Source organism: Stomoxys calcitrans, chromosome 5, assembly GCF_963082655.1.
Source record: "Stomoxys calcitrans chromosome 5, idStoCalc2.1, whole genome shotgun sequence".
NCBI lineage: Eukaryota > Metazoa > Arthropoda > Insecta > Diptera > Muscidae > Stomoxys > Stomoxys calcitrans.
The window spans coordinates 27,668,467-27,694,340 of NC_081556.1; the positions used below are offsets into that span (position 1 = coordinate 27,668,467).

General features: G+C 39.4%; 3 protein-coding genes across 3 annotated transcripts; 2 read left to right on the forward strand and 1 right to left on the reverse strand.

Moving 5' to 3' along the window:
* Positions 1–24,960, forward strand: LOC106085602 (alpha-tocopherol transfer protein). The gene is made up of 4 exons (XM_013249916.2): positions 1–129; positions 17,540–17,840; positions 21,798–22,170; positions 24,428–24,960. The coding sequence occupies exons 2-4, from the start codon at positions 17,680–17,682 to the stop codon at positions 24,680–24,682; spliced, it is 789 nt and encodes a 262-aa protein (XP_013105370.2). The 5' UTR covers positions 1–129; positions 17,540–17,679; the 3' UTR covers positions 24,683–24,960.
* On the forward strand, positions 46–2,636 carry LOC106085644 (protein hook). The gene has a single exon (XM_013249967.2). The coding sequence runs from the start codon at positions 233–235 to the stop codon at positions 2,231–2,233; it is 2,001 nt and encodes a 666-aa protein (XP_013105421.2). The 5' UTR covers positions 46–232; the 3' UTR covers positions 2,234–2,636.
* On the reverse strand, positions 9,826–11,224 carry LOC106085645 (alpha-tocopherol transfer protein). The gene is made up of 3 exons (XM_013249968.2): positions 10,732–11,224; positions 10,296–10,668; positions 9,826–10,126 (listed from the first exon to the last, which is right to left on the reverse strand). Exons 1-3 carry the CDS (start codon positions 11,025–11,027, stop codon positions 9,869–9,871), a joined length of 927 nt encoding a protein of 308 aa, XP_013105422.1. The 5' UTR covers positions 11,028–11,224; the 3' UTR covers positions 9,826–9,868.
* Positions 24,961–25,874: the final 914 nt, after the last annotated feature.

Below are 25,874 nucleotides of genomic sequence, written 5' to 3' on the forward strand. Positions count from 1 at the left end.
AATGGTCTCACAAGTGAATTGTTTTCTTTTATTTTGTGTGTTTTTATTTTTATTGTGCTGCCGTGAAAAAATAAATTTCGCCTACAAATCCTTGGCAAAAAGTAACATTAGATTTTGATCAACAGAACGGTTTGTCTCCCTACTCGGAAATTAAAATACAAACGAACAAACGCCGGGTTTTAATGCTCATAATTGCATCATTTCATTGAAGAAAAACGTACAAAGTGTTGAAATGGGCGATATGTGTCAGAGCTTAATAGATTGGTTTCAGACGCTTAAATTGGCTGCTCCCCACTCCAATGCCGAAGAATTATCCGATGGAGTTGCTTTGGCCCAGGCGCTACACCAATTTTCCCCCGAATCCTTTACCGACGTATGGTTGTCCAAAATTAAGGGAGACGTTGGTATGAACTGGCGTCTAAAGATGAGTAATTTGAAGAAAGTTGTGGAGGCCCTATACGATTACTACACTGATGTTTTGAACTACTCGCTGGCCGAATTTCCTAGGCCAGATGCAATGCGTATTGCCGAAAAACATGACGCCGTGGAACTGGAGCGATTGCTTCAGCTCATTCTGGGTTGTGCTGTGAACTGTGCCACAAAACAAGACTACATACGAGACATTATGCTGCTGGAAGAATCTTTGCAGGCAAACATAATGAAGGCTTTGCAAGAACTCGAGTCCTCGTGCCAAGGGGCATCCATGTCTAGGAATCCTCTAAGTATAGTAAATTTCGATAGTAAGATATTGCAAGAGGAGAGAGACAGATTGGCTCAGAAATGCTTTGACTTAGAGAAAAAGAATGCCCTTTTGGTGGAGGAGAAGGCAAATCTAAGTACCGAAGTGACCAAGCTGCAAGAAGATATAAGAAAACTGGAAACCGCTTCAACAATTGGCGATGATGGCATCTCATTGGGCCCGGTGATGGCAGGTTCTACAAGATATTTGGATATGCGTAAACAATTGGATGAACTAAAGGAGGAGCTGCTGCAATCGGAGACAAGCCGTGAAGACCTTAGGCTAAAATCGCAGCAACAAGACACCGAAATTCAGTTGTTGCAACAGCGCGTAGAAGAGCTAAACAAAACGGCTACAGAATTTCTTAAACTAAAAGACGAAATTGATGTGCTAAGAGAGGCAAATGAAAAGCTAAAGGTATGCGAAGCCCAGGTTAAGACTTACAAAAAGAAACTGGAGGACTACACCGATTTGAAGAAGCAGCTCAAATTATTGGACGAAAGAAGCGCGGAATACTTGCAGCAAAATGTGCAATTTGAGGAAGATGCCAAAAAATGTGCCGCCCTTAGAGGGCAAATTGAGCTTTACAAAAAGGAGGTGCAAGATCTCCATGTGAAGTTGGACAAGGAAATGAGCAACAATCTTAAGCTGGAATTCGAAAGTAAAACTATGGAGGAAACCATATTCTCTTTGCAGCAAGCAAAAGATGGCTTGCTCAAAGAGCGGGACGGCCTTAGGGAGGCTTTGGATGAACTGAAATGCGGCCAAATGTCAAACAGCTCTGAAGATGTTGCCACCGCAATGTCCAAGGAGTTGCAACCTTCGGCCATAAGTGAACGCGTCAAAAGGCTTGAATTGGAAAATAAAGCCCTCCGTGAGGGTCAAGGTGGCCAAACTGCTTTAATGCAGCTACTCGATGATGCCAATAAACGTAACACCAACTTACGCGAACAATTAAAAGCAGCCACTGAGCGTATTATGTCCCTCACCCATGTCGCTGCAACTAGCGAGGATGGCAATGCCAAAGGAACTGATATTTCCAAACAAATGAAGCACTTGTTGGAGCTCAATGAGCAGAAGGCAGTACAATTGGATGAGTATATCAATCAAAATACAGCTCTTCAAAGTAAAATTACCCAATTAGAGACAACATTGGCCACACGGGATCAAGAGCTATTGGGACTCGATACCAAGTATCGAAAGTGTGTTGAGAGAGCAAAGGATATAATCAAAAATATGGATCCTCGTGGTATAAATGCATCAGATGCCAATTTGCTGGAGAATATGCAAGAAATTGCCGACTACAAAAAGCAGGAATTTTCTTCGCTTGAGGAAAATCTAATGGCCACAGCTTTCTATAGGTTGGGTGCCAACTCGCAACGCGATATAATCGATTCGAAATTGGCTTTGCTTTTGGGACAAGGGCAAACATTTTTATCACGCCAACGGCAATCCGGTCCCAGAAAGGTCATGGCAACTGTTAAGGGCAAATAATGTTAGTTAGTAAATGGCTTGGAGATGTAACCCACAAGGGTTTGGTGAAGTAGTTGTTTGGGAATATTTTGTAAAAAAATTTCAAACTTTTGAAATCTGTTGAAGAGTTACATTTTAATAGGACCCAAGAGTATATACATACATATATACAACTTCAATTATACACACAAAACACATAAAATTTGACTTGTACAATAATATTTGTAATAGTATTAAGATTTCGACTCATGTTTATTATGTTTAATTAATCACATCTGCACTATATCAATTAAGATAAAATCTTATAAAAAGAACAAAAAAATCGAACACTCACATGTACACACAAACTCATTAATTCCTAATAGAGGAATTGCAAATATATTTTTATGTCATGTTATATTGTATTTATAACCTAAAATGTATAATAAAAGAAATTAATCACAGCGCAAAAAAGAAAACATTCTTCTAGCCAATTTCTGTATCAATTGCTTTTAAAATTTAATAAAAAAAATATAGATCTTCAAGTTGTAAATTTACAGAGGCGAAGCAGCCTGGTATGATCCTGGTCAGATTCAACTACAATAGAAACCTCATAACTGTAACATGCCTTAGTAAGAAATTCCGCTTAAGTGAAAGATCCAATAATTTTTGGTGTTACCCATGTTTATTGTATATGAAACTGGAATCGCTTTAGTGGAAAAGTTATTTGTATGGGAATCTATCAGGACTTGGAAAAACTCAAGCAAAAATTCGCCAAAACGTATTTTGATATATCGATAATTAATGTCTTTGACTTTTAAAGGGTCTACTCACCATTGTTCATGTTATTTGTTACATAAACAGTACGTTAACGTGAAAATTTGTTTGCCCTTATGCTTTCATAGCTTAACTGGAAACGTTCAACTGGAAACTAAGCACAAGTTGTTGTTGTTGGAGCCACATTTGCATATGGAGGTGGCGATCTTCGTCAAGGTCTTATAGACGAGCAAACTTGTTCTGGTCTATGCGACCGATCGCTGCGGGAACATGATGGCCATTGATTATTTAAAAGCATGAATATCTCATCTTGGATCGAGCACCATAAGCAATCAGTATTTAGGCAAGAGCCGGTGTGGGAACATGATGGCCATTGGTTATTTAAGCATCATTTGAGTATAATAGGCCGGTTCCACCCGACCTTCCACTGGGACTCTCCGCTCGATATCGCTGATTGTGTTCGACTGCCGTTGCAGCTACTCCGTATAGAGCATTCCACTATCCGCAACCTGTGAACGCGTCCGGTAGCTCACAGCTAAGCTTCTCATGACAGCGAGGATCACTGCACAGATCAGACATCAAAGATCCAGCCTGACTGGTACTCACAGCTATTCCGTGCCGGGGATAGTAAACACCCAAAAAAGCGTAAATTCGTCCGGGCTGAGCTTTGATTACACACTACATATACAAATCAGTTGTGCCCGAGCTATATTTAGGAGATTTGTTGATCCGTGTTTAATAAAGGTTATATTAAAAGAGCCTTACCAATGTTTGGTCTGAGAACTCTAAACTCTTTTTGGGCTTTGCCCTTCCGACCTAATACTACTCTTATCACCCAAAAAGGATAGGTTGGGTTATGTTAGGTTGAAAAGATGGTGAGGATATAAATCCACTCCAAGCCGCCATGGACATACACCTAATCAGCAATCGGCTTGTTGTGCGCTCTAAATACTAAAAAGGGTAGGTTAGGTTAGGTTGAAAAGAGGGTGCGGATATCAATCCGCCCCACGCCGCTACGGACATACACCTAAGCCAGTAATCGGCTTGTTGTGCGCTCTAAATACTTAAATGGAACCTCGAAAAAGAAAATTTAAGTCAGGAATTCCGTGCTGCTTACCAAATCCCTAATTGTTCTCCATACCATGCCCCTTCGAGGGTTTATGTCTGGTATTGTGTCCCCACCTAAGTGACGGGTTCTGTAAGCCACTAAAGTCGGGCAATAACAAACGTCTCACTATCTTCCCCGCATGCCATACACATGCCTTCACTTGCCGCACCGGTTTTGCATATGTGAGCTCGTAGTGCTGTGTCCTGTTATGATACCGAAAGCTTTACTGACCTGACTGACTCCCTGCTTCATTCCAACATCGTTTTCTCACTATCCGGATTTCCCCATAGCATTTTCGTCGTCCTGCCGACCGTTTCGCTGTTCCACAGTGTTACATGTGCGTTCGTAGCCCACGCTCTTAACTCGAACTAAGACGACCCGAAAGGCTTCGGGTTAACCAAGTTTATTATTGGCAGTCCTCTGGTCTTCACAGGAAAATCGTCTGCTCTTTCATTTCCCTTATTCCCGCTATGGCCCGGCGCAAAACGATGCGGATCGTGCCATTCTCAGAGAAGGCGTTAATCTCCTTCTAACACTCCAAGAGTGTTCGTGACTTTATTGGCCTTATGGCCAGTTTATTGTCCGTAAAGATGTTCACACTCGACGTCCTCGCATTGGTATCACTCCACTTAACACATTCCGTGATCGCCCGGATCTCCGCCTGCAGGACCGTTTTATGGTCAGGCAGTCTCAAACAGATCTCAATCCCTGGGTTCTCAGTGTAAACTCCCAGGCCCGCTCTGTCCTCTACCTTTCATATGGCAATACTGGGGTTCCGTCAATCCAAGAGTGTGCAGCTGGCAGCAGCGACTCGCACTCGACCTCAAGGTTCATTTCAGGTATGCGACCGATAACCTCTTCAATTCCTTCCAGATTTTCTATAGTCGCCTCGGTTATACCGTTTCCCATTCTCCTATCGGCTTATGTATCATAGCCGCAGTGGCTGCCTTACACTCAATTCGTATGTCTATGACGGATATCTAGAATAGCCCCCAGCGCCCCAGTGGGCGAGATCATCATCGCTCCGCCTATGCCAAGACAACATGTTCTCTGAACCTGTTGTATTATCCTAACGTTGAATTTGTATTTAAGCAGTTCGTTGGATGTCCTCCTTCTCCTTCCTGTGGAAGACCTCCCATTTCCGTAAGGCCAACTCTTGCATTTAATTATTTAAGACTTCCATCGTTCGCCGCCCTCATTCTTGATGAAGACCCTCGCCTTTTCACAACTTCACAAAGTTTTGCGCGCCAGGGAGTGTGAATACTTCCAACGAACTTTTTGACGGTATCAATACATTTCGCTGACGCAAAGTGCAGCGTTAAGATGTCGCGTCTATACTCGCAGTTCATAATCCGTATGGGTGGACCCCCTTCAGAGTTCAACACATCAAACTCGTTCGTTTACCAGATGCTTCACTTGGAACCGATGATCTGGTTGAATCCAACGTATGTACGACCGGTATCGATGAAGGCATAAGTCAGCTCATCTCTGCTGTGCTTCCTTGCTACTCTGGCGTAAGAGGACAGCTCCTTACCTTTTTCAACGACCTTCTTCCCTTTCCGTGCTGACTGTGGCGTCCTTTTGGAAGTCACAATCCTCCATGAAGAGGCCGTGCGCGCTTGTTCCTGTTCCCACTTTATCTCCGCAGAACACTGTCTGGATTCTCCATTGCTAGAAGGCTGGCTTGGTCTTACCAGAGCATTTGAAAGCAGGGAGCTCTTTTTCTTCTTTAGGGTTTTAGCAGTGTTATGCTCTTTGGGAGATCTGTTTCACTTTTCAGCTCCGAAGAAGTGCTTGGAATGTCAGTTCTATCCCTTCCAGCATCCTTCACTTTCGTCTGACTGCGCTGCCGGTGCATATTCTTCAAACACCTTCGTCGTGCCCCGGATCGCTTTCTCGGTCCTTTTGCTAGAGCAAAGTTCTCGCTAACTACTGGCGTTATTCCGCTGTCCTAATCTACCTAAGATTTGGCGGCATAAGAAATATCACATCGAAATATCCATTTTCGACCCTACAAAGTATATTTATACGGATCGTCGTAAAATTCTAAGGCGATTTAACGATGTTCGTGTGTCTGTCCGTCCGTCTGTTGTAATCACTCTACAGCCTTCAAAATGGAGATATTGAGCTACAACTTGTGCTGAAATTTGAAACAGTGAGTTATTGTACGCCTCTCAACATCCGATCCAAATATAGTTGACATCGGACTATATGTCGATAAAGCTGCCGTATAGACCGATCTGCCGGTTAAGGGTCTTGAGCACATACAAGCTTTATTTATTACCCGATTGATTCAAATATGACTCAGATTGGACTTTATTTAGATAAAGCTACAATATAGATCGATCAGCCGATTTAGGGTATGAAACCCGTAAAAGCTGAATTTATTACCCGATTTTGCTGAAACTTGAAACAGTGAGTTGTTTTAAGCCTCCCGACATCCGACCCAAATATGATTCAGATATAACTATATTTAGATATAGCTGCCATATAGACCTCAGCCCATAAAAGCTTAATTTATTTACCCATTTCGTTGAAATTTTAAATAGTGAGTTGTTTTAAGCCTCCTGATATTCGATTCACATATGACCCAGATCAAAATATATAGATATAGCTGCTATATAGACCGATGTTGAAATTTAGGGACTTAGTTATTTTTATAAGAGCTATCGGGACCTGAACGCTTTTGACAGCCCGAACAAAATTTTGTAAGGCCGAGGTGACTAACTTTTAAGGCCCACCAATGGGCCTCTGGGACTTGTAGGGTTCTGAAATGCATATAAACTTGATAACACCTCAGCTAAAACCATGTAAAATTTCATGAAGATATCTCTATCCGTTCCAAAATGACTTATTTCCACTTATTTTTTTCCATCCCACTGTGCGACCTTACTACGTTATGGAAAAAGCGTAAATTTCAACACAAAATTTAATTTTGCCGATAGTATCGACAGTGTTAAAAATCAATATTCACGCATAAAATAAACTATCGATACTATTGATAGTGCCATCGATAGTTTGCCAGCTATTCGAAGTATTGTACCGATCAGTTGTTGTTGTAGTAGTATATTATACACTGCGGCGGCAGCCCTTGCCGATGAAGGACTCCATCGGATCCATACGGTAAGTACATGCATTGTTTAGGGATTGGTGACATACAGACAACTGGCTCCATATAATAATAACAGATTCGTACTCGTCGGACAAATATTTTCCATTTCAGCCCCATATTGCCCTGTCGCTTTACATGTATTTATAACCGCCACCATAGCATGGGGGTATACTAGTATCGTCATTCCGTTTGTAACGCGTCGAAAAATTGGTCTTAGGCCCCATAAAGTATATATGTTCTTCATCCGTTTTTCTGTGGAAAGCACGCTGACTTTCGAAGGAGTAAAGCTATGTGCTTGAAATTTTCCACAAATACTTGGTGTAGGTCGGTCGGGATTGTAAATGGGCCATATCGGTTCATATTTAGATATATTGGGTTGCCCAAAAAGTAATTGCGGATTTTTTAAAAGAAAGTAAATGCATTTTTAATAAAACTTTTACTTTAAAAAAAAAAAAAAAATGAACTTTAATCAAATATACTTTTTTTTACACTTTTTTTCTAAAGCAAGCTAAAAGTAACAGCAGATAACTGACAGAAGAAAGAATGCAATTACAGAGTCACAAGCTGTGAAAAAATTTGTCATCGCCGACTATATGAAAAATCCGCAATTACTTTTTGGGCAACCCAATAGTTCCCGTTTTAATCGATCTCCCGATTTTACTTCTTGAGCCTAAACCCTAAAAGAGCAATGGCTTCGTTACTTTTGAGGCACGTGGCGCCATCTTGTAAGTAATACAAGTAAAAACGTACTAAGTTCGGCCGGGCCGAATTTTATATACCCTCCACCGTTGATCAAATTTGCCGAGCTCTTCATGGTATCTCTGTTGCGCTGTTTCAGGCTATAGACCGATGCTGTTTCAGGCTATAGAACGATTCAGACCATATTTGTACAAAATTTCACCAAATTCGGTTCAAGGTTATGAACCGATTTGAACCATACTTAACACAGTTGGTGGAAGTCATAACGAAACACGTCATGCCAAATTTCAGCCAAATCGGAGAGGAATTGCGCCCTCTAGAGGCTCAAGAAGTCAAGACCCCAGATCGGTTTATATGACAAGCTATATCAGGTTATTGACCGATTTCCGTTTTAGCCAAATCTGATACAGCTATTACCATAACCGGTAATTCAAAATAACACCTTCACGTAAGGGGTTTAAAAAGCGTTTTATTCAAATTGGACCCCAATGTCATTGCATGATGTCTCTAGACAAATTGCTGCTCAAAAAATTCATCGACCCTAGATGCTACCCTAGAAGTCTCGCATTGCGACAAGATTTTTATCCTCGCATAGCAGTTTGTTAATGAGTGAATATTTAAGCGGGTATGGTACCCACCACCGAAGGATCGCGGTATATTCATTTTGTCATTCCGTTTGCAACACATCAAAATATCTATTTCCGACTCTACGAAGTATATATATTCTTGATTAGCGTAAAAATCTAAGGCGATCTAGCCCTGTCCGTCCTTCTGTCTGTTGAAATCACGCTACAGTCTTTAAAAATAGAGATATTGAACTGAAACTTTGCACAGATTCTTTTTTTTATCCATAAGCAGGTTAAGTTCGAAGATGGGCTATATCGGACTATATGTTGGTATAGCTCCCATATAGACCGATCCGCCGATTTAGGGTCACAGGTCCATAAAAGTCACATTTGTTATCCGATTTAGCTGAAATTTGGGCAGGTTAAGTTCGAAGATGGGCTATATCGGACTATATGTTGGTATAGCTCCCATATAGACCGATCCGCCGATTTAGGGTCTCAGGCCCATAAAAGTCACATTTGTTATCCGATTTTGCTGAAATTTGGGACAGTGAGTTGTATTAAGCCCTTCGATATCCTTCTTCAATTTGGCTCAGATCGGTCCAGATTGGCATATAGCTCCCATATAGACCGATCGCTCGATATAAGGTTTTGGAACCATAAAAAGCGCATTTATTGTCCGATTTCGCCGAAATATGAGGCAGTGAGTTGCGTTAGGCTCTTCGACATTCTTTTTCAATTTGGCCCAGATCGGTCCAGATTTGGATAAAGCTGCCATATAGACCGAACTCTCGATATAAGGTTTTGGACCCATAAGAGACGCATTTATTGTCCGATTTCGTCAAAATTTGGGACAGTGAGTTGTGTTAGGCCCTTCGACAGCCCTCTTCAATTTGGCCCAGATCGTTTTAGATTTGGTAATAGCTGCGATATAGACCGATCTCTCGATTTAATGTCTTGGCCCCATAAAAGGCACATTTATAATCCGATTTCGCTGAAATTTGACAAAGTGACTTATGCTAGGCTTCTCGACATTCGTGTCGTATATGGTTCAGATCGGTCTATATTTGGATATGGCCACCAAAAAGATCAATATTTTGTTCTACAAAATGAAACTTATTAGACCACTCAATATCCTTGTCAAATGTGGTCCAAATCGGACCATATTTCGATAAAACTGCTATGGGGGATAAATTATGAATTTTTCACCGGATTATGACTAAAGGTAGTTTACATATATACCCGAGGTGGTGGGTATCCAAAGTTCGGCCCAGCCGAATTTAAAGCCTTTTTACTTGTTGCCTGTTAAAAATTTTAATGTCTTAAACAATTTAACCCATTTTTGATTTTTTTAATAGAAAATTGTATATATCACCAATACTTTATTTGATCAATATACAGTTTTCTACAAACTTTTAATCCACATTTAACTTTCGGAATGAGCCCTCCATGCCAAAGAGATTTTCAAAATCGATAGGTTTACCAGGTCTGAGATGTTCATCGGTGCCATATTTGGCATCATCTTTAAAGTAATCTGTGTATTCGAAAAATTTCTTTTCCCACTCCGCAGTGATCTCAGCAATGGAGCTATTTTCACCGCCGTATTCTTTGGGTAAATATTTAAGAGGGACTTTTTCGTAGAACTTATCAAGGTTCGAGGCATAGACAACCATCTGCAATAGGGAAATAAGGAGGAAATAAAACGAATTATCAATGGCCAATAATCTCTGTGGAGGATTATAATTGCTTGAGTTGATAAACACTATACCTGCCGTATGGTATCTTACAGGGAAATGTTCTTGAGAAAATGACCCCACGGATAATTTATTCCACCCTACTCACCCTATTAAGTTGCTTTTCCGACATCATTGGTTTGATCACATTGAATAACGATTCAAATATGGATGGAGCATTAATCATATGCGATGCCTTTGGCCTCAAAGGCATGGCTTCTTCCGAGTACACGGTCATTTTCTTCATTAAACTTGGAGTGATTTGAAAGAAATGCTTTTTCGACCAGTCTTTCAAATCGGCTATGTGCACAAAACCATTGACAATGGCATAATCATCCTCCCACATGTTAATTTCATTAAAAGCCTGAAAGACACGCATCATGTCTGCAAAATTATATTTTTCAGGATCGTAGCAACCATTGCGAACAAGCATAATTCGTGGACCTGTCTCATTGAGTGGCGTTGGCAGTATTAGGGCAACTCTAAAATCATAATTGATATGCAGGGAAACTAGTTTTACAAGGTATCAGCTCATGTTTTCTTACCCCAATTTGATAATCTCTCGAATCTTTGAGTCATCGATATCTCTGAGAGAAAATAATTCCGGGAACTTAGATCGCAACATGAAGTATTTGTCAATTTTGGACTTGGCCTTTTCCATGCTGTATTTACTGCCACGCAAAAAAGCCACAAGAAATTGATCATCTGTGCGTGCCCTAAGGTGGGGCTGTTGACTGATCCATGTTTTAAGAGCTTGAATATCATCGGCAATTCGACTTGGATCTTCATTCAGTTCCTCGATGGCGACCTTTTGAAGGCCCGGGGGTAATGGCCGCACCATTATGACTTTGTTGTACCCTGCTTAGTTTTGCCTTAAAAATCGTAGCCAAAAGAAACGTCTTTTGGCACAGTGTGATTGATACTAAGACTAGTAGTAGACCTGACTATTGCATGTCAAGCAAAGTTAGCCGCCCATCAAATGTGGATATCAGTTTATTGAAGTTTTTATACGTTTCTATTTTAGCCATAGAAATTGTTTACAAGCAAATTATTGATAAGATTAAAATTTTTGGAAAATCATGCATGAATTTTATGGCCCGTTCTTTGTTAAAGAGCCTCTCATACGGCATATGAGATGATGAACAAAGAAGTGTTAGTTTATTTTAATGTTTCGACTTATTTCAGAAATTGGAAATTTGCTTATCTCTTGCATCATCATAAGTTATTGTAATTCTAGCAACCTTGAATGCAGTAATGTACGATAATCAAAAAAATTGGCACACAATGAGCAGTTATTGAAATGTTCAACAAGAAAAATCTATGTCAATGAATTTGATCTTAAGATTTTGCTAATAAATTTTCTCTAGAACACTCCAAATACTAGCTCGTTTGCTTCCACATCTAATAAAGCATGCTCTAAACTATGTGAGAGTTTTTTGGGATACGTCTCCAAAGATTAAAATCTTATCTTTCTTCTTCGAAATATTAAAATCAACTCGGCACTGTTGTCACAGTACTTCGCGCTGTATTCCACTTGCACCATACGCCGCCACGTGCTCTTTCTATATAAGTGTCACATTAAGGTTTCTGTTCATTGACATAAGTATATCCTCGCCGCAGCTTTTCAGCTATTCGCACTGCTTCTCATCCTCATTATTTTATTATATTCTCCACCATAGGGTGGGGGTACACTAATTTCATCATTCCGTTTGTAGCATCTCGAAATATGAGACTAAGAGTCTTGATTGAAGTGATATTTAAAGTCGATCTAGGACGGACGGACGGACGTCCGTCCGTCCATCTGTCGAAAGCACGCTAGCTTCCAAAAGGTGTAAAGCTAGGCGCTTGAAATTTTGCACAAATACTTCTTATTAGGGTAGGTAGGTTGGGATTGTAAAAGGGCCAAATCGGTCCATGTTTTGATATAGCTGCCATATAAATCGATCTTGGGTCTTGACTTCTTGAGCTTCTAGAAGGCGCAATTCTTATCCGATTTGGCTGACATTTTGCAGGTGCTGTTTCCGACAACTGTGCTAGGTATGGTCTAAATCGGTTGATAATCAGATGTAGCCGCCATATAAACCGACCTTGGGTCTTGACTTCAAGAGCTGTTCTGGTATGACTCCCAACAACTGTGCCAAGTATAGTCTAAATCAGTTCATAACGTGATGTAGCCGCCATATAAACCGATCTACCGATTAGACTTCTTGAGCCCATAGAGGGCACAATTCCTTTCCGTTTTGGCTGAAATTTTGCATAACGTGTTTCGTTATGACTTCCAACAACTGTGCTAAGTATGGTTTAAATCGCTGCATAACTTGATATAGCTGCCATATAAATCGATTTTGGGTTTTTACTTCTTGAGCTTCTAGAGAGCGCAATTCTTATCCGATTTGGTTGAAAATTCGCATGAAGTGTTGTATTTTGACTTTCAACAACTATGTCAAGTATGGTCTAAATCAGTTCATATCCTGATATAGGCGCCATATAAACCGATCTTCCGATAAGAATTCTTAGGCTTCTAGAGGGCGCAATTCTTATCCAATGTGAAATGAAATTTTGCATATGTCGTTTTGGTATGACTTCCAACAACTTTTCCTAGTACGGTCTAAATCGGTATATAACCTGTTATATACTGCCATATAAACCGATCTCCCAGTTTGATTTTTTGAGACTCTGGAGGGCGCAATTATTACTCGATTTGCCTGAATTTACTTGTCAAATTACTCGATTTGTCAAAATTTCATTCAAAGAACTGGACAAATGCGATCCATGGTGGAGGGTATATAAGATTCGGCGCGGCCGAACTTAGCACGCTTTTACTTGTTTTTGGCTACATTTTTCATAGTGACGAAAACGAAATAGACTGTGCTCTGCGTCATCTGCCATCTTTTCTTGGTAGATGCAGAACAATAGGCAACCCATTATATTGGGTTGCCCAAAAAGTAATTGCGGATTTTTTAAAAGAAAGTAAATGCATTTTTAATAAAACTTAGAATGAACTTTAATCAAATATACTTTTTTACACTTTTTTCTAAAGCAAGCTAAAAGTAGCAGCTGATAACTGACAGAAGAAAGAATGCAATTACAGAATCACAAGCTGTGAAAAAATTTGTCAACGCCGACTATATGAAAAATCCGCAATTACTTTTTGGGCAACCCAATATTTTGGTAGGGAAATATCCATTTTGCATATATTATATATCAGCTAAAAACTTTTTCTTTCTTTCTTTGATTTATATCTGGCAGATGAGACTGGCAAATGCTTAGCGTATGCTGTCTTATATCCTCCAAAGTGATGGGAATTCAGTTTAGCATCATATATTCTCATTCGTGCCAAAGTCTTTAGTCCTATTAGTGCCATACCGGTATGTTTACAGCTATAAAAAAAAATATATGCCATGTATTCTGTGCTTCGCATAATTTGACGATTTTTGCAGAAATTCTTTTGCCCTGCTTTATTTTTTAAGGTGTTCCAGGGGGCGTATAACGTATCGTATATGTGGGGCAAATTATCGAAAACTAAACATACGCACCCATGTACGTTACATTTAAAGCCTAGTACTGACATCGACTTTTCGGCCGAACAACTGTCAAAACTTATTAAACAAGTAAAAGCGTGCTAAGTTCGGCCAGGCCGAATCTTGGGAACCCACCACCATGGATTCTGTAAAAAATTTATACAAAATACAAACTTCTATCAAACTAGCAAAAATTAAAGCTTCTAGGAACCGAACAAGGATGGTCGAGAGACTGGGAGCTATATCAGGTTATAAACCGATTTGAACCGTACTTGGCACAGTTGTTGAAAGTCGTAACAGAACGCTACATGCACAATTTCAGCCAAATTGGACAATCGGTTTATATGGGTTATAGACCAAATTCGAACGTACTTGGCTCAGTTATTGGTAGTCATAATGGAAAACTATGTACAAAATTTCAGCCAAATCGGAAAAAATTGCGGCTTCCAGGGGCTCAAGAAGTCAAATCGGGAAATCAGTTTATATGGGAGCTATATCTAAATCTGAACCGATATGGCCTATTTGCAATCCCCAACGACCTACATCGATATTAAGTATCTGTGCAAAAAGGGGCTAGCTTAATGCGTTCGACCTCTATCGTGATTTCAACTGACGGACGGACGGACGTGGCTAGATCGACTCAGAACGTCTAGATGATCCAAAATATATATACTTTATGAGGTCTTAGACAAATTTTTCGAGGCTTTACAAACGAAATGACTAGATTAGTATACCTCCATTCTATGGTGGTGGGTATGAAAATGGTGATGAAGAAAATGCGAACACATTTCGTAGAAGTGGTACTGAGTTCTATGAGCAAAATAGTAGCAATATATCGCTGCGTCCATATTTGCTCACGATATGAGTCACAAGCAACTCTGCTTTTATTGTGTGTCGTTGTATGACTTTTTTTGTTTGTGCTACATCGGCGGTGCCGACTGTATAATACCCTACACCTAAGTACTATGTGGGAGCTATATCCAATTCTGAACCAATTTTGATGGACCTCGCGGATGTTTTCGGATGGGTTATTAAACAATCCGTATCACATTTCGAGCAAATATATGGGAGCTATATCTAAATCTGAACCGATTTCGCGCTAACTTCGCAGATATTGTGGTAGTCGTCGAGGAAAGCGCTGTGCAAAATTTTGGCAGTAATGGTCAATAAATGCGATTGCAGTGGCCCTTGGAGTGAAAATCGGGCGATGTACATATATGACAGCTATATCTAAATCTGGGCCGATTTCTATGAAATTCACCAATAATGTCGAGAATCATAAGAAAATCCTTTCTGCCAAATTTCGAGAGCATCGGTTAACAAATGAGTACTTTGTTGCAATATTTCTCAATATCGGACGATATGGGAGCTATATTTAAATCTGAACCGATTTCTGGCAAACTTCTTATATACTGTGGTGGTCATCGGGGAAAGCGCTGTAGAAAATTTTGGCAAGATTGGTTAATAAATGTGCTTGCAGTGACCATAAAAGTGAGAATCGGGCGATATATATATATGGCATCTATATCTTAATCTGGATCGATTTCTATGAAATTCACCAGTATGGTCGAGAGTCTTAAGAAAATCTTCCTGCCAAATTTTGAGAGAATCGTTTAGCACATGATGATTTTATTGTATTATTACTACAAATCGGATGAACATATAAATGGGAGCTATATCTAAATCGGAACGATTTTAAGCAAACTTCTCTGATATTGTGGTAGTCGTCGAGCAAAGCGTTGTGGAAGTTTTGGGAATATTGGATGATAAATGCGCTTGCAATGGCTCTAGGAGTCAAAATCGGGCGATATATACATATCAGAGCTATTTCAAAATCTGAACCGATTTCTATGAAATTCACCAGTAATATCGAGAGTTATAAGAAAATCCTTCCTGCCATATTTCGAGAGAATCGGTTAACAAATAGCCATTTTATTGCATTATTACTGCAAATCGGACGAACATATATATGAGAGCTATATCCAAATCTGAACCGTTTTTTTTCAATTTCAAAAGGCTTCGTCTCTAGGCCTAAAAACATCGGATGAAAATTGCGACCTGTAGTTTATAAACAAATTAACATGGACAGACAGACGGACATAGCTAAATCGTATCAGAAAGAGATTCTGAGTCGATCGGTATACTTATCAATGGGTCTATCCCTCTTCTTTATGGGTGTTACAAACAAATTCAATAAGTTATAATATCCTGTACCACAGTAGAGGTGTAGGTTATAATGAAAGTGTTGTTTTTTGTTTGTTTGTTCCGAATAGTCTCAAAACGGCTGAACCAAATTTTATGAAATTTTCATAGATAGTAGAGTTTAGCCCCTTGGTGAAATTGGGGTACTTCATTTTGTGATATCCATGAGGGGGCGGATACTCACCTTAATCGAAATTTTTCAAAACGCAAGATCTCGGAGATGAATACATCGATTTAAATGTATATAAATGTATCGATTTAAATAATTTCAAATTCCACCCAAAAACACAAAATTGGTATAAAACTTTATGGTCAAATAACCGTGGGGGACGCCCTACCCCAAAACCTACTCAAACCGATATGTTTACCGATTGGGACAATATGGGTATCAAATAAAAAGGTATTTAAGATTAGAGTACGAACTTGATGTAACAATTCCACCTCACGTGTCGGGCCACCCACCCCAAAGACCGTCCAAAAATGAAATGTTTACCGACTGGGGCAATAGGAGTATCAAATGAAAGGTAATTGGAAGTAGGATACGAAACTTAATTGGAGTCAAGGCCCAGGGTGGGCCTCCCTACCCCAAAAATCACACCCAAACGGACATGTTGACCGATCGGGACAATATTGGATTTAAACTAAAGGTACTTAAGAATAGAGTACGAAACTTATATAAATGTTTGGTATCTATTCCCAGGCGGGACGCTCCACCCAAAATTATGCGCCAAATGCACATTTAAACCGAACGGCAAAAGATGGGACTCAAACGAAAGGTATTTGCGAGGAGAAAATGAAAATTATTTAAAAATTTGGGCCAATTTTCGGAGAGTTGTCCCATCCCAATTATGCCCCAAATGGACATGCATACCAAACGGAACAATATGGGATTCTGATAAAAGTTATTTGAGAGTTAAATGAGAATACGGGCCGCAAACAATTATGAGTGTAGCGAAGCACACCGGACCAGCTAGTTTTCTATAGAGTAAGAAGAACCTCAAGTAGTAGCAAATCATATAAGAAAAAGACTAAGAAAATATAGGTAAAACATTTTTTTGCCGGTAAATTTCAAATAGTTATCTCTATAAATTCTCAAATGGCATATTTTTTACTAGTTTTTTTCCCACTGTGCACTGTTAGCATAATTATCATTTTTATAACTAATCTAATCGGAGTTTTTGGAAGTCCATAGGAAACATAGCAGTCAGGGTGCGAAATTTGCTTGAGCGTACACATTCACAGATAATGGTTTAGTTATCACAATTTTTCAAAATTCGCTGACAGCGAATACAATTGGCTCCTTTGTAAACAGAAAGTTGAGTTCTTAAAAGTTTATAGCATGATAAAGTTCAAATTGAACTTTTTTAGGTTCTTTGTATTTTGGGTTTTTTTTGGGAAACTGCATTTTGATCTCTAGATTTCAAATTTCGATGACAAAGAATATCAGACAGAAAACTTTATTATCAATTATTTTATTAATCTAATCACCCAATAATCGAGATTAAGCAACAAAGGCTAACTGCATTAACTTCAAATTCAAATATTTATATAGTCAGTACTACTGTATTGGACACTTTCAACGGTTCACTTATATTGAGGCCTTAATTTGTTCACTTTGAAACTATGGCAGACACCTTAGATATACGCCCACTCACACCAGCTCTGCAACAAAAAGCCATAGCCGAACTCAATGAGAATCCCGCTAGAATTTCTGAAGATTTGAAAACTTTCAAAGAATGGATTTTAAAACAACCACACATTAGATCACGCATGGACAATCAATTTTTGATAGCATTTTTGCGTGGCTGTAAATACAGTTTGGAAAAGGCCAAAAAGAAACTGGATGGTTTCTATACAATGCGCTCTAATTTTCCAGATTTATTTTCATCGTTTGTGGATGAACAAACAGCTCGAGCAATTATGAGAATGAGGTGAGTGTGAGCTATTTAAACGGTCCTTGAACTGTTAGAGCCATCATATTTGTAGTTTATAGAGAGGTAATCGGAACGAAAACTGCGGGGAGCTGAATGTTATAGATGATGCTTTGTACCGATATCCGTAGTGATTGTGGACTATGTGTGGAGGGGTTGGCCGTTGGAATCAACTTCGGCAGCAAAGGGGGGCTTCAAAGAACGGTGGAAGTCTTTGATATGGGCAATGATAAGTAAAACAAGTAAACAGGCGACATATCTAAAAATAAACCGATCTGAACCATATACAACATGGATCTCGAGAAGCCTAACATACATAGGTCACTGTTCCAAAATTCAATGAAATCGGATTATAAATGAGCGTCTTGGTCCCATAGATTTAAATCGAGATATCGGTCTATATGGTAGCTATTTCCTTATCTGGACCGTTTTGGGCCAAGTTTCAGAAAAATGTCGAAGAGCCTAACACAACTCATTGTTCCAAATATATCTGCAATATGTCGAGGGGCTTAACGTAACTCACTGTCCCAAATTTCCGCGAAATCGGACAATAAATGCGCCTTTTATGGGCCCAAAACCTTAAATCGAGATATCGGTCTATATGGCAGCTATATTCAAATTTTGATCGATCGGAGCCAAATTGATGAAGGATGTCGAAGCGTCTAATACAACCCACTGTCCCAAATTTCAGCAAAATCTGATAATAAATGGGGCTTTTAAGGGCCTAACACCCTGAATCGGCGGATCGATCTATATGGCAGCTATATCCAAACCTGGACCGATATGGGCCAAGTTTCAGAAAAATGTCGAGCCTAACACAACTCATTGTACCAAATATATCTGCTATATGTCGAGGGGCCCAACACAACTCACTGCCCCAAATTTCGGCGACATCGGACAATAGATGCGCTTTTTATGGGCCCAATACCTTAAATCGGGAGATCGGTCTATATGGCAGCTATATGAAAATCTAGGTCTATCTAGGCTAAATTGCAGATATATGACGAGGGGCTTAACTTAACTCACTGTCCCAAATTTCGGCGAAATCGGACAATAAATGCGCCTTTTATGGGTCCAGGACCTTAAATCGAGAGATCGGTCTATATGGCAGTTATATCCAAATCCGGACCGTTCAGGGCCAGATTGAAGAAGGACGTCGAAGCGCCTAACACAACTCACTGTCCCAAATTTCAGCAAAACCGAATAATAAATGTGGCTTTTATGGGCCTAACACCCTAAATCAGCGGATCGATCTATATGGCAGCTATATCCAAATCTGGACCGAGCTGGGCCAAATTGTAGAAGGATGTCTAAGGGCCTAACACAGCTCACTGTCCCAATTTTCCGCAAAATCGGATAATAAATGTGGCTTTTATGGGCCTAAGACCCTAAATCAAGGGATCGGTCTATATGGGGGCTATATCAAGATGTAGTCCGATATAGCCCATCTTCGGACTTACCCTGCTTATGGACAAAAAAAAAAAGAATCTGAGCGAAGATTCAGCTCAATATCTCCATTTTTAAAGACTGTAACGTGATTTCAGCAGACAGACGGACGGACATGGCTAGATCGTCTTAAAATTTTACGCTGATCAAGAATATATATTCTTTATAGGGTCAGAAATGGATATTTCGATGTGTTGCAAACGGAATGATAAAATGAATATACCCCCATCCTTCAGGTAACCGATCGGAAATCTCTTCCCTTCCTTTCAGGTTTCCTATCGTCGCCTCTATTATACCGCGATGGTATGAGCTGCTCCCATCCTCAATGCATTCTCCCATCGCCTTAATGGCAATGGCACAAATACTATTGCCCATTGTTGTGTACGTGCAGAAGAGCATACCCTACAACCATTTTTCAAATTTTGGAAGAGTGTTCGTCCCCACGATAAATAAAACAATCTTATGGAAGATTTTTATGCAGTTATGTCTTATTTATCGTCCCCGCGATAAATAAAACAATCTTCTGGAAGATTTTTATGCAGTTATTCTTCGGTATGAGTCGCGAATCTCTCTTCTACGATATCATTGGACAGTGGTGGTGTAGTGTATAAAAACCAAATATTCTGCCCGATTTTTTTTACAAAACTCCCCCTTTCTCAAGTGGCATCTTTTTATTAGTTTTTTTTCAAATCTATTCCACTGTGCGACGGTAGTCCAGAATATCGTGGCAGTCCGGGATCCGTGTACAGATATCACTCTTTCGTCTGCACTTGCCACCCCCCTCTACTGGGGGGTTTTCAGTCGTTCGATAAATATCCAGTAGTTTGATAAATCCCTATGCCATGAGCCCAGAGTTCATTCAAGGATTTCAAACATACCGCCATGCACCTCGATCTCACAGTCCTCGAATTCAAGGCTTTGATCCCTGCCATAGCTTAGATTACGTTAGGTAAGGTTGAAGAAAAGGATGCGGATTTTAAACCACCCCATGCCGCTATGGATATACACTTAAGCCAGAAATTGACTTTATGTGTGTTCTGTGCTATTCCAAAAAATTTTAAAAATTTTTTCCATTCTATGCTCCTTTGTTGGATCAAGTCTGGTATGGTATCCTCACCTAAGTACCGTAGTCCGTTAGCATAGATAAACGGACATTGGCATAGGAAATGTTCGAAAGTCACACTACCTCTAAGTAATAGCCTCGTCTTCTCACGAGCCGGATACCTCCCAGAGGATTATCTTTGTCCTTCCGATCGTTTTACTGTGCAATATGCCCGCTCGTTGCTCATGCCCCTAACTCGAACTGCGACAACCTGAAAGCCTTCGGCCTCAATAAATATAAAGATGGCAATCCTGTGGCCCATCAGCCATATCATCTGCCCTCTTATTCTTCCCTTACTCCTCTATGGACCGGAAACCAAACGATAAGGATCGTGTCAATCTCAGAAAATTATTCTCCTACTTAATTTCCTTCCTGCGTCCTTGTTGTTAAAGCTTCAATGACCGGCCTAATATTCGCATAGATATTAACACATGAAGCCATTGCATAAAGATGGCACCACCTCACGCATTTCGTGTTGGGTCCGATTTTCGACAGCAGGACCGTGTTTTGGTCAGGCAGGTGGACAAAGTAAAGACAGAGGTCTCATCCTCCTCAAACACATCATTCGATACGTAATCCTCCCTCTCGGGAAAGCAAATTCTGAAGATTCTATTCTGAATTGGCCTCGGTGCCAGGTAGTCTGAAGTAGAGGTGTGAACGTAAGACGTGGGTCTAAAATCTAATCAAGTGATCGTGCGTGACCGTGCGTGGGTGAGAGAAATCATGTTCACGACACTAATCACGACTCATGAGACACTCACGACTCACACAAAAAAAATTTTCGCATGCTCTGAAATCATATGATATTTTAACATACGAATCTCTACGAAAAGAGTAAGTAAGTGGTTATACAGGACGTGACTCGTGAGTCGTGATTATCACGTGAGTGTTTCGTGAGTCATGAGTGCCTCGTGAGTGGTGATTTTCCCGTGAGTCGTGTGTGAGTAAAATTTTTCTCTCGTGACCGTGCGTGAACTTGAGTCGACATAAAAAAGTCGGGCGTGAGTAAAATCTTTTCCCATGAACATTCCATTAAGGAACAGGGGAAAACTTCTAAAATATCAATGAGTGCTTTCCGGTTCAAGGTAAAGCTCAAAGGTAAGGGACTTAATTTTTATAGTTAAGTCCGAACGGCGTGCCGCAGTTCGACAGTTGGGGAGAAGTTTTTATATTAATAGTACGACTCAAATAAAGGAGATAACTACCGCTGAGAATTTTTACTGATGTTCTCGGCTTTCGGTGTCATAGGCGGACTTGCTAGCCTCTGCGTTATGGGGGCCTCGAAAACGGCTTATGCGGCCTTATAATTTTTCATGCTTCTCTTTGCATTTTCTTGGTTAAAAAATGATTTTCAATTGAAATTCTAAGAACTTGCCAACGACTTTTCTCATTGCTACTTATTCTTACAGCATTGGCGCCCACTTACCACTGCCTTTGGGAGAGGATGGTCCACGTATTGTCCTCATGCGCCCCGGACATTACGATCCCGATGTCATATCTATGTATGAAATTATGAAGATGGACGTTTTGGTCAACGATTGGTTAATGCTTGAAGATGACCACTGTGTAGTGAGTGGTTTTGTACATATCATAGACTTTGCTAACTTCTCGGCCAAGCATATGTTGCAATTTCAGCCAGCTCGTATGAAACGCATTGTCTATTATAGTGAGGAGGCATTACCAATACGGGTCAAAGCTTCGCATTTGTTTAATACCGGTTCGACATTTGAAACGATATTTGGTCTGATGAAACCATTGCTGCCGGATAAAGTTAAAGAGAGGGTAAGTCAAAGACGCTTAAAGAACATGGACAAGAAAAACTAGTAATGGGAGTATTGTAGAAATAAAATTTGACTAAAAACCAGTAAGGAAAGACAAAATTCGGGCGGGGCCGACTATATAATACCCTACACCACCGAGAACACGTACTTCTTTCTATATATAGAACCAATGATGAAATATATATCAGAATTTAATTTTGCATACCTATTGAAATATTGAATAGAACCTTGTAAGAATTTCTTACGATAGGATCTTAAGTGTGGCTACAAAGCCTTAAGGGGGCCATATCGGATGAAAGATATATGTCGCAGCTATATCTTACTCTGGACCGAATTTGATTAAATTATGCAAACGTATTGGAACGTTAAATAAAATGTCTCATGCTAAATTTTGTAATTTTCTTCAGACAACAACTGTGGCTTCTAGAGCCTGTGGCTTTCATCCATATCGGATGAAAGATATATATAGGAGCTATATTTAAATCTGATCCGATTTTAACGTAATTTTGCGGACCTCTTAGGATGTCAAAATAAAACTTTTCATGCAAAGTTTAATAAAGATCGGATCAAAACTGTGGCTTCTACAGCCCTTAAGGCCATATCGGTTGAAAAACATATGTGGGCGCTATATCTAAATCTGGACCGATTTTGATGAAATTTTCCACACATATGTGGATGTCAAATAAAACACTTCATGGTAAATTTTGCAAAGAAAGGACCAAAATGGTGGCTTCTACAGCCTTAAAAGGCCATATCGGATGAAAGATATATATAGGAGCTAAATCTAAATCTGGACCGATTTTTATAAAATTTTGCACACACATTTGGACGCCAAATAAAACACATTGTGCTTATTTTTGTAGAGATACGACCAAAATTGTGGTTGTTACAGCCCTAAAATTCCATAGCGAATGAAAACTATATATGGGAGCTATATCTAAATCTGGACTGATTTCGACGAAATGTTGCACATATATATAGATGTCAAATAAAACACCTCGTACTAAATTTTGTAAAGATCGAACCAAAATTGTGGCTTCAACTACAGCTACAGCCTTAAAAACCCATATCGGATGAATGATATATATAGGAGCTTTATTTAAATCTGAACCGATTTTTTTCCAAATCAATAGCGTTCGTCCTTGGGCCAAAGAATTGACATGTGCAAAATTTTATGACAATCGGACAATTAATGCGACCTGCACCTTGAACACACGAATAAATGGACAGACAGACGGACATAGCTAAATCGAATCTGGAAGTGATTCCAAGCCGATCGGTATACTTAACAATGGGTCTAGCTCTTCTCCTTTTTAGCGTTGCAAACAAATGCACAAACTTTTAATACCTGTCCCACAGTGGTGGTGTAGGGTATAAATATGAAAACATGTCTCATATAACAGCCACCTTAAAATTTTGAGCGGTTAGCTATTTTGATACCAAAGTTAGCGTGCTTTCGACAAACGGATGGACTTATCATGACCAGAGATGGTCTGTCGGAAACTCCGACGTATATGACATACATTTCCGGCGTATAATACATACGTTAAAAACGTCATAAAACTAGCCAAAAAAGTAGTTTTTGAGAGAATTGAAAAATAATTAGGAAATCGTACATTTGTTTTCAACTTTTGTGAGTTGATGAATATGGCAAACTGGTAACGTGCTTGTATAACAGAAATCGTATTATTGGTTGCCCAAAAAGTAATTGCGGATTTTTTAAAAGAAAGTAAATGCATTTTTAATAAAACTTAGAATGAACTTTAATCAAATATACTTTTTTACACTTTTTTTCTAAAGCAAGCTAAAAGTTACAGCTGATTACTGACAGAAGAAAGCATGCAATTACAGAGTCACAAGCTGTGAAAAAATTTGTCAACACCGACTATATGAAAAATCCGCAATTACTTTTTGGGCAACCCAATAGTTCTAATCCTGGCGAGAACATCAAAACATTTTTTTATTTTTTTCTCGCTTGCTAATACATACTGGCGGCATTTGTGAATATCATAACGTGGCTAAACTGCTCCCAAAAGCAATGCTATGATGTCGAATCTAAACAAGTATAGGAGCATTTTCGAGGTTTATGACCTTTACTAGTTTTTATAAGTGTTATACAAGTATAAGATGTTTTCGACGTTTACAACTTTTTGACAGTCGGATACCCAAAAAACCGACATACCGGCCATCTCTGATCTTGACCATCAAGTATATACCATACAGTTTCTCTGCTAATTTCATTATTATTTCTTTTTCAGATGATTGTCCACCCAAATATGGAATCGGTTTATGAAAAAGTTCCTTTGAAATATTTCCCCAAGGAGTATGGTGGTGAAAATAGCAGCATTGATGAAATTATAGCTGCTGGTGAGGCAATGTACATTAAATATAGAGAATATATGGCCGAAGAGAAATTATATGGTACCGATGAAAAATTGCGTCCTGGGAAACCAATTGATTTTGAGTCAATTTTTGGTTTAGATGGTTCCTTCCGTAAGTTGGAAGTTGATTAAAATATGCATCTACATGCACCCTAGATAATGAGAGACATTAAGGGCCGGTTTCTCGTAGTAAAATAAAGTTTGTAATAACTAACCGGTACATTAATTTGTCGTGGAACTTTTTACATTTCAAGATCATTTGTAAATTTCTTCACGATTCTGGTAACTGGGTAAAATCTCCCGTTTGTAGTTGCAAGTACATTAGAAAATTATAAAAATTTAGTCAACTGTGTGATATATCTTTCAAAAATACCTAATTTCTAAGGATCTTTTTTATTTTATTTAACATTAATACATTCAAAATGGAAAAATAAACACTTTTAATGTATGTTTATGTTAACAAAAAATTGTCGAATTTTATTTACAATAAGTGACAAAACTTCATTACAAACACAGAGGAAAGCTTTTCCAATATTTCAATGGAATACATTTCATTTTAGTCATTCATAGGCAAAAGTTCATTCATTCGTGCAACAGGAAATAATTTTTGAGAAATAAACTCAAAAAGCCATCATCCAAATTAGGACGGAGAGCGGTTCGGAGTCAGGGCAAGCGTGCTAAAACCATAAATCGGTGTCGATGAGAGCTAAATATATATTAGGATGACCCCTGGTCGGAGTCGTAGAGCGGTTCGAAGTCAGGGCAAGCGTGCTAACCTCCGAACCAAAATCCGACTCCCGCTCAATAGTCCGACTCCGGCCTAAAAAAAAATCGATTGCGGTCGACTCCACAGCCCTGATCAGCTCAGTTGATTAGCTCAAAAAAGCACAAACAAAAATGAAATCCTGTGCAAAATCTATTCAAATATGGTCGGATCTGAAGCACACTCGGTAAGTATGTTGAGGGTCCTAACACAACCCACTGTGCAAGATTTTTATTGAAGTCGGGCAAGAAATTAGCTTTTTATAAAGCCAAAACCATAAATCGGTGTCGATGAGAACTAAATATATATTAGGATGACCCCGGGTCGGAGTCGGAGAGCGGTTCGGAGTCGGGGCAAACGTGCTAAACTCCTAACCAAAGTCCGACTCCCGCTCAATAGTCCGACTCCAACTTCGACTCCGGCCTAAAAAAATCGATTGTGGTCGACTCCACAGCCCTGATCAGCTCAGTTGATTAGCTCAAAAAAGCACAAACAAAAATGAAATCCTGTGCAAAATCTATTCAAATATGGTCCGATCTTCGACTCCGGCCTAAAAAAATC

Bases quoted from the DNA above. Each gene is read 5' to 3' on its own strand.
- LOC106085644 (XM_013249967.2), top strand. From the start codon at position 233: ATGGGCGATATGTGTCAGAGCTTAATAGATTGGTTTCAGACGCTTAAA.
- LOC106085645 (XM_013249968.2), bottom strand. From the start codon at position 11,027: ATGGTGCGGCCATTACCCCCGGGCCTTCAAAAGGTCGCCATCGAGGAA. The intron at 10,669-10,731 runs GTAAGAAAACAT...TTATGATTTTAG, and splicing joins CGAGAGATTATCAAATTGGG to AGTTGCCCTAATACTGCCAA. The intron at 10,127-10,295 runs GTGAGTAGGGTG...TCCCTATTGCAG, and splicing joins CGGAAAAGCAACTTAATAGG to ATGGTTGTCTATGCCTCGAA.
- LOC106085602 (XM_013249916.2), top strand. From the start codon at position 17,680: ATGGACAATCAATTTTTGATAGCATTTTTGCGTGGCTGTAAATACAGT. The intron at 17,841-21,797 runs GTGAGTGTGAGC...TTATTCTTACAG, and splicing joins CGAGCAATTATGAGAATGAG to CATTGGCGCCCACTTACCAC. The intron at 22,171-24,427 runs GTAAGTCAAAGA...TTTCTTTTTCAG, and splicing joins CGGATAAAGTTAAAGAGAGG to ATGATTGTCCACCCAAATAT.